The 8,945-nt window shown below is 40.1% G+C and overlaps 1 protein-coding gene across 4 annotated transcripts in view; it reads right to left on the bottom strand.

Moving 5' to 3' along the window:
* Gtf2h2c (GTF2H2 family member C) overlaps positions 1-8,619 on the bottom strand; it is a 23,050-nt gene extending 14,431 nt beyond the window's left edge. For 2 of the 4 annotated variants that reach the window (XR_007595087.1, XM_050160379.1), the window contains exons 1-8: positions 8,485-8,619; positions 4,741-4,826; positions 4,203-4,280; positions 3,871-3,907; positions 3,604-3,690; positions 2,072-2,122; positions 1,679-1,733; positions 186-291 (exon numbers count right to left, since the gene is read on the bottom strand). Coding sequence is in view for 3 of the 4 variants with exons in the window: in XM_050160379.1 (XP_050016336.1) it covers positions 186-291; positions 1,679-1,733; positions 2,072-2,122; positions 3,604-3,690; positions 3,871-3,907; positions 4,203-4,280; positions 4,741-4,796 (470 nt within the window). In the remaining variant the exon portion in view is untranslated. Of the gene's footprint in view, positions 1-185; positions 292-1,678; positions 1,734-2,071; positions 2,123-3,603; positions 3,691-3,870; positions 3,908-4,202; positions 4,281-4,740; positions 4,827-8,233; positions 8,413-8,484 lie in introns of those variants that run through there. The other 2 variants (XM_050160381.1, XM_050160380.1) reach the window with 2 other exon arrangements.
* Positions 8,620-8,945: the final 326 nt, after the last annotated feature.

The following is an 8,945-nucleotide window of genomic DNA, read 5'->3' as shown; positions in this document are numbered from 1 at the left end:
AGATATATTCCTGCAAAGGCACAAAGCTCGAGTCTCAGCAGCCATGTTGGGCAGTTCACAAACGCCTGTAACTCCATTCCAAGGGATCTGACACTCTCTTCTGGCCTGCTGTACTCCTTCACACACACATATACACACACAGACACACAATCAAAAACAGAATAAATAAATTTTAAAATACTAACTTCAGGGTTTGCATAGCCATGCTTAAGGAATTATAGAGAGACGGTTCTCCACTGCAGGTCGTATCAACAGCCTTCTTCAAAGATGCTATGTGTTTCCTTGGGTTTCCTAAAGTAAAATGAAATAATTTTCAATAAAATTCTATATATAAATATAGAAAAGCATGTTGATTCCAAACTACAAATTTATGATTTTAAAGAACAGAATGCCTTCAATTTCTATCAGTTTGTATTTTTATCAGAGATATCTGGTAGACAGTCTTGTTTCATACTGAAAAGAATATATGTGTATATATATATATGTATTATTTATTCACATATATTACTATATATTTTGCTATATGTAGATATAAAATCTTTATCCATTAATATACATAACAGTTACATGAGAAATCAGTCCACTTTTGAATATATGCCAATTTCCTTTTTGCAGTGAAATTACTTTGAGTTGGTTTGCATTTTTGTTTTTGTTTTTTGGGTTTTTTTTTTATGCGAATGGGGGCTGTTTTGGCTGCATGTATATCTATGCACCATGTGTGTGCCTGGTGTCCCTACAAACCAGAAGACGACATCACATCTGCAAGAACTGGAATTACAGATGATTATGGGCCAATGTGGGTGCTAGCAATTGAACTTGGATCCTCTGGAAGAGCAGCCAATGCTCTTAACTAGTAAGCCATCTCTCCTCCCCCTGGTTTTGCTTCTTATGGTATTGGTATTCAAACCCAGGGCTTTATTTATTAAGCTACATCCCTAACATTCTCTAGGACTATTTAGTAGGGATTATTGTCAACTGATTTCCTGGCACACTTTTGACAAATGTATATTTGATTCCTTGTGGTTAGAGGAAGAACTATTAGTGAAGAAAGTATGCCATCTCCCTTATGTGTACTAACAGAAAACTGAGAACCTAATTTAAGGGATAATATATTTTACAAAAAACAGTGATACAAATTTGTAACAGCATATATAATAAAGGCAAAAGAAACTGCCACTAATTTTTTAAATTTTTATTTATTTACTTATGTGTATGAGTTTTGCCTGTACATGAAAAGGGTGTCAGATCCCCTGGAACTGGAGTAACAGACAGTTGGGAGTCCCTGTGTGAGTGCTAAGAACTAAATCCAGATCCCCTGAAAGAGCAAGTGCTCTGAGCCATTTCTATAGCTATTCATAAATAGCCCAATTCAATTTTTATACATTTTGCTTTCTTAATTAGACATTTAATTTCAACATTATATGAATTTTATGAATCGCTAACAATTAGGCTATCTTATTATTTTCAGGATAAGGATGTGTATTTCAATGCAATTATCCAACACTTCAAAACTCAATTTGAAACAATTAACAGTAAGTCCCAAGAGTTCAATAAAAGGACAGTAAGTTGTTCACCTAAAATGCAGAGGAAAGTTTCACTTTATCCGCAAGCCACACGGGAAGATTACAGAGTTCGGTAAGAAAGTCCTTGAGCCTTGTAAAGATACTTTTATACATACCTGAGAGTTCAGTCAGTTTTTCAGCTCTTTTACTCTTAGTTATAATTATTCCAATCTCAAAATGAAAACAAAAAATATTTTAATATAACAAATTATTTCCTCTTCATAAAGAAATACATGAACTATCAATTAGTAACTGCAAAAGAAACAAAGAACACACCTGAACTTTTTCCTCATGATGTTTCTGACAATCTGCTATGAACTGACTACACACTATTAGCCCAGCATATGTCTAACCCTGAGCTAGCTTGCTCTTCACTATCAAGTACACCAAAAATAGGTACATGATCTGGTTTCCTTGATACCTCATACAATATATGCCTCATCTTCTTGAAATAAACTATATTTGACAGCAGGGAATCTAGTTTTGAATCCTACCATTTATCTACATACCTGACTAATAGGATTTTGATCAAAATATTCTTCTACAAAGTATTCCAACAACTGTTAAAAGGAAATTAAAAGAAGTATTATAAAAGGCAAAATAACAACAATAAAGAACATTTCAATATTCTGTAGAATCTATTTATTAAGTAGCACTTCTTTGAAGAAATACAAGGTGTTGGTGAGACAGTGTTTCACTGTGCACCCCTGGCTAATAGATCTCTGAGTCTGTTCTACAGAATTAGTTCTAGGACAGCCAGGACCACACAGAAACTCTGTCTGGAAAAAAACTAAATAAATAAGTTAGAATATTGTTAATCTAATCTGTTAAATTGAAAGCAAAGATTCAAAAGTCAAAGGAGAATGAAAACCACTTGGGGAGGCAGGGAATAACTAGCCTCAAGAAAGCAGTTCTCAACCTGAGGGTTGCGACCCGTTTGGGGGCAAATGACACTTTCACACAGGGGTCACCTAAGACCATTAGGAAAGTTAAGAACCAGTAATTTAGGGAAATAATAAACCAAAGCAATTACTTATTCAAGTCTTTTGTTTTGTTTTTTTTGATCTTGTTTTTATTTTGTTTTTCCAGACAGGATTCATCTGTATAGCCCTGGCTGTACTGGAACTCACTCTGGTCTCAAACCAGACCAGGCTGGCCTGTCTCCTGAGTGCTGGGATTAAAGGTGTGTGCCACCAGTATGAGCCACCACTTCACGGCTTCAAGTCTTGTTTAAAAACAAGTTAATTTTTTATTATCATGGTGTGTTTGTATGGGTGTGTGTGAGTGAGACAGAGAAAGAGAGAAAAAAACAAACCACAGTGTACGTGTGGAGGTCAGAGGATAACTTTCTAGAGTTAGTCAGTTTTCTCCTTTCACCATTTTTATTTTATTTTATGTATATTTTATGTATATGGTTTGCCTGCATGTATACCTGCGCATGACCTGTGTGCCTGATGCCTGTGGAGGTCAGTAAATGGTGCTGGATTCCTGAAACAATAAGTTATGGCCAGTTATGAACTGTCACACTGGCACAGGAAATTGAGCCTGGGTCCTCTGGAAGAGAACTAGTGGTACTCGGGTTGTCAGTCTTGTACAGCAAACACTTTGGAGCCATCTTGCTGGCTCATATCTTTGTTTAAAAAAAAAAAAAAGTGGGCTGGAGAGATGGCTCAGTGGTTAAGAACACTGGCTACTCTTACAGAGGACCTGGGTTCAATTTCCAGCACCAATATGTCAGCTTATACCTGTCTATAACTCCAGGTCCAGAGGATCTGACACACTTATACATGTAGACAAAACACCAATGTACATACATAATTTTTAAAAATTGTTGGAGAATTCAAAACATATTTATAGACTAGTTTTTGGGGTAAAAAAAATACTTTAGAAAATGATCTAGCAGCATTTCTACATAGCTAACATTTGTTATTAGTTAGAAAAACAAAGCAAAACATTTCCTGCATTCTTAAACATATATACATGTGTGTGTATGTAAATGCTTTCCCTACGCTTAGCACAGATTTAAATGGTTTTACTCTACCTTTAAAGTGCAAGTCAGCCTATTGGGCTTTAAATCTTGATCCTCCATTGTTCTGGAGCCGTCTACTACCACATACAGGTGGCGCATCTACCAAATACAAATGAAGTTCCCAAGTACATTTTTGAGAAGAAGCAAAAATATCATTTAATATTCAAATATCCCATATATTTTAAAGAAGTAGTTGTTTTACCATTTATTCTATCAAGTCAGAATATTCCTCTGATCCAAACTAGTTCTGCACAAGTCAAGGAAAAAATCATAACATACCATTCCAAGTCGGACCTGTCCATGGTGCTCAAACACTCTGTTAAAATCATAAAAAATACTTCATTTCAACACCATACTCTACCAAAAACCCAATAAAACAACTAATCTGTACCTTTTAGTGAATTATTAACTTTGGAATACACACGGACAGTTTCTGAACGCTACTTTCCTGGGGGCAGGGCTAGCTGCTAGTCCTTTACCCCGGTCAACTATGGATGAGCTTCCTACTGAGCACACAGTAAAAGGAAGGGTTAAGGAAGGCTGGAGCGAGACAGGAAGGCTTCAGGAATCTATCTCCCCTCCTGTAACTCTTTCACAGAAGCATCTCATACCTTTTCCTCTTTGCCTTGAAGAGAATGTCTTCTATCGTGGCTTTAAGTGATCCACTTTCATCTTCTTTAAGAATTTCCCTGTAGTCGATATTTATTGGTTTGAAAAGATAAGCTAAAAGTACTAACCCAAAAAATTAAAATGTGTAAAAATTTGTATATATAATTTTGTAGCAGTACAATCCACAATAGCCAAAAGCTGGAACAGATCTAAATGTCCATCAAATGCTGAATGTATAAACAAAAATGTAGCAAAACAGTACATGGGATACTATACAGCAATTACAAAGAAACATACACGTGAATGAGCTTTAAAATTTATATAAAATGTACAAGAAAGGTGAGTCTATAGGACACAGATTCACAGTTGTCTACAGGCGATGGAAACGGAGTGAGTCTGAAGGGACTTTGCTGTGACTAAAATGTTCTAATAGTTTACAACAAAAGCCACACAAAAGAGATTCTACATGAGGTGCATGTAAATTGAAGCTGAAGGGAAAGCGACAATGTCCACAACATGTGACATTTACACTCTACCTACCAGGTTCTCTCGTAGCCTCCTTCCCACCGCTTAGTTCTCTCAGGCTCTTCATCCATGCTTGTATAATGATATGTGCTTATTCAACACTGTAAACAAACCATTGGATCACACATTTTCTAAAGATAGTTATTACAAAATGATTTAATTATGTGATAGTTAAGGACAAAGTTAAAATATCAGAATATAAGAAAACATTTAGCCAGGCGGTGGTGGTACACTCCTTTAATCCCAGCCCTCAGGAGGCAGAGGCAGGTTCGAAGTCAGCCTGGTCTACAAGAGCTAGTTCCAGGACAGGCTCCAAAGCTACAGAGAAACCCTGTCTCAAAAAAACAAAAACAAAAAAGCAAAAACAAAAAAAAAAAATATATTTGAAACATGTAAAAAAATAAAAAACTGTTTCATGAACATGTCACCGGACAAGAATTCTGAGAAATAAGAATAAGATTAATTATAACCAACAATTATTATAGCTGAGAGACCAATTCATTGTTCTTTCTCTCCTTTTTGTAAGCTTGAATTGTCTCAGTACCACGTGTTTTAAAATGAAATTTATCCAGGTGGTGGTGGCACACACCTTTAATCCCAGCACTCAGGAGACAAGCAGATCTCTGTGAATTTGAGACCAACCTGGTCTACAAGAGCTAGTTCCAGGACAGTTAGGGCTGTTACACAGAGAAACCCTGTCCCAAAAAAACAGGAAAAAAAAAAAAAACTCAAGCAAAATGAAATTTATCAGCCAGTCAGGGATGGTGTATGTCTTTAATCCCAGACAGAGGCAGGCAGATCTCTGAGTTTGAGGCCAGCCTGTTCTACAGATCCAATTCCAGGACAACCAGGGCCACAGAGAAACTGTCTTGGGGCATGGTGGGAGAATAGAAATTTATCATTTATAAATAGGTAAATGCTATAACTCATAATTCAATGAGACACAAAATTACATATGGAATATGATCTCAACTATAAAAGGAATTTTTTGATCACTCAATAAATATTAGTTGGGCACGGTAGTATATGCCTTTAATCTATGTCAACACTGCACTCCACAGAGACACAGCTCTATGATTGCGGGCCAGCCTGCCTACACAGTATTACAAATGATTTCATCTGCATGAGAGAATTAACATTAGTTGGACTCCTCTGCTTTTTAGTTTTATATATATATATATTCACATTACATCTATTTCCTTATTAATTAATTAAAGACAAAATTGCTGGGGATGATGATAGCTCACAAGTATAATCTTGGCTGGAGGATAGCAGCAAGTCTAAGACCAGTGTGGCAGGGGGAGGTTCCCTCCCCACCACACGCCTATAAGGACAAAAGCACATCCTCTAACACCTGACCGGGACAAAAGGTAATGAGGACTATAAGCAATACTTTATCCTCCTTTTATAACACTGTTTCTACAGAAAAGAAAAAGGCTAGGGAAGCAGCTCAGTTGAGAGAGTACTGTCTACTATGCACAAAGCCCTCAGTTTGAGAAAGGTGGCACAGGTTTGTAGTTCAGTGGAGACAGGAGGGTCAAAGTTCAAGGCAGTGAGAACTAACTCCTTTTATCACAGATCTTGAAAGACAAAGGCAGGTGGGTCTCGGTCTCGTGAGTTCAAGGCCAGCTTGGGGTGCTGGAGACCCTGCCTCAAGGGGAAAGAGGTTCCTGCAGACTCAAAGACCTGAGCTCTCTCATCCCCAGCTCTACTCACAGACAGATGTATCTGTAATTCCCACCCTAGGAGACAGAGGCAGGATTGGGCGGAGGAGGGATCTTGGTGGCCACCCAGTCTAGCAAACCAACATGCTCCAGGCTCAGTAAGAGACCCTATCTCAAAAAATGTAAAAACTACACAAAGACAATAGACATCAATTTCTAGGGTACACACAAATAAACCATACACCAAAAACAGAAAATATATACATACATATGGAGGGGCCACGGTAATGCGGTGAATGTTTAAAACTATGTAGCCCTAGTGGGCAGGAACTCACTCAGCCTCCCAAGCGCTGAGGTTACAGGTATGAGTACTTGGCTTGGAAACTTTTTTTTTAATCTACTGAAATGAGGTGAGTGAGCTGCCCACATTCAGGAGACAGAAGCAGGAGGGTCTCTCCTTTCTTTTGTTCAAACAGGGTCTCTCTATGTAGCCCTGCTAGACTGGAACTCTGTATGCACACCAGGTTAGCCTCAAACTCATAGAAATCTGTCTGCCTCTGCCTCCCAAGTGCTGGGATTAAAGGTGTGTGCCCAGGTCTATGTTGAAGACTATGTGTGACGCACATAGCTGACTGTCTCAGAAAACAAAACAAGACACACACACCAAAAAATTGCTCACTAAAGATCTAGACCTATACATGGACTTCTGGAATTTGGAATCTATTGATAGGTTAGAGGGCTGGAGACGACTTCCAAGACGACTTTTTTTTTTTCATGAAACCCGCCACAATCGAATGTTATTACTTAAATTCTGTCTATTTCCCACTTAATTTAGAAGTCTTTTATTATCTCTGTAAGAGATTCGTTTGTCTCAGAAAACCTGACAATTTGCCTGTCTGGCAAATGCTTGCCTAGAAACCCCCAAGCCAAGAGTAACTGCTAGCACGGACAGTTCCTATCTGAAACCACAAGGGCAGAAGGAAGGCCAGAAAATGATCCACTGAACCCCTAGCCCTGATATACCCTTTCCCTCTCAAGCCCCAAACGCCACAGGGCAATCTCCACTTCCACAGAGACTGGCAACCCTTCTGTTGCTTTGATTAAAAGATAATCCCACTTCTGGGAGATGCCTGTCTTCCGTCTTTTATTTCACTTTGTCTCCCTCTATCCCAATTTAAAGGCCTTCATCTCTTGGAAACCTAAAGGGACAGTATTTTACAACATGAGCTATTTCAACGCTATCTTGGGGCCGTCCATCTGGTGAATGTACTCGAGCAATAAATAAAGTGACTGAAACCCAACATTCCGATACCTTGTTCTAGATGGGCCTAGTGGAGTACGCCTGGGAGCCCAGGACAAGTGGGAGCGAGTGCACACACGCTTCGCATAACCTTGCTTTTAAAAGTTTATAATGTGGTTCCACCACATCAAAAATACTTAGTATTTTTCTTTATTATTTTTATTACATTTTATATATTATTTTATGCTTATATACATTTTATTATACTATTTACTTTTTTATTATTTACCTCTTTATTATTCTTTGACGTTCTGAGAAAATAAAAGCCAATAGGTAAAAATTGCACCAATTTTGGCTCTTAAAAGGGCATTTAACAGGGCAACTTAATTAAAAATCTTACTAAGGGGAAGAGTTAAAACTCCCCAAACTGCAGATACACTAATCCTGTTCCTGGAATCTCTGTCACCACACCCACCCACCCCCCCGAAAAGCTAAGAGTAGGTCCACGGAGTCCAGGGAGTATCTGCTGTCGAAAGGGCTGGAAACGCTTTCAGCAAACACGAGAGCCGCCGCGCGCACGGCACCTGGCAAGAGTCTGCCTCACCTTACCCTGCCTGGCACGAGGATGACTGACAAGGGCGCTCCCTGCCCGTGTTTCTCAGAAATGACCAGCTCTGGTGCTGGACGCTCGCTCCAGGTCACACGGGCAGAGAGAGGGATGCGGTTAGCGAGAGCCCAGGCAGCGAGAACCTTCCTCCGCCTGCAGCCAGGCTCGGCAGGCGGAAGTTGCCCCCCCCCGCACACGCCCCTCCCTCCGCCTTCCAGGTTCCCCCGAGGCCAGCCCGGGCATCGCACCTCGGTCTTCTCCTCCAGGTCCCTCCGGTCCACACTCCAACCTCCAAAGCCTCGGTGCTGCCCGCGCAGGCCCCTAGCTGTGCACTCACGGGCCCTGGAGAGACGACCCTCACCGGAAGTGTCGATAGGGAACGCTGTCAAAATTCTTCCGCAGCGCGCTGGAGCCACGCAAAAAAACGTTCCGGCGGCTGCCAGATGGGGGAGCTGGGGACGTTTGGTGCCCACTAGTTTACTGTGCCGGATCTGGGAGAACACGGCAAGGGGAATCTTCCAAAGAGAGGCAGCTGAGAAATCACCCAGAACAGGAACGTTTAGCCAGCCGATAGGGAACGCTCTACGGATAAAGGAAACCGCGTGCAGCCTCGGAGGCAGAGGCATATTGGTGTGGTTGAGGGACCGCCCGTGTGAGAACGGGGGCAGCTGAACTTGTAGCTAAAAAACTAATTAGTGGTGACGCCAAG

Source organism: Alexandromys fortis, unplaced genomic scaffold (assembly GCF_014885135.2).
Source record: "Alexandromys fortis isolate MF-2015 unplaced genomic scaffold, M_Fortis_MF-2015_v1.1 scaffold_76, whole genome shotgun sequence".
Lineage (NCBI taxonomy): Eukaryota > Metazoa > Chordata > Mammalia > Rodentia > Cricetidae > Alexandromys > Alexandromys fortis.
Note: the sequence above shows the minus strand (reverse complement) of the source record. Positions and strands in the feature narration are given on the sequence as shown.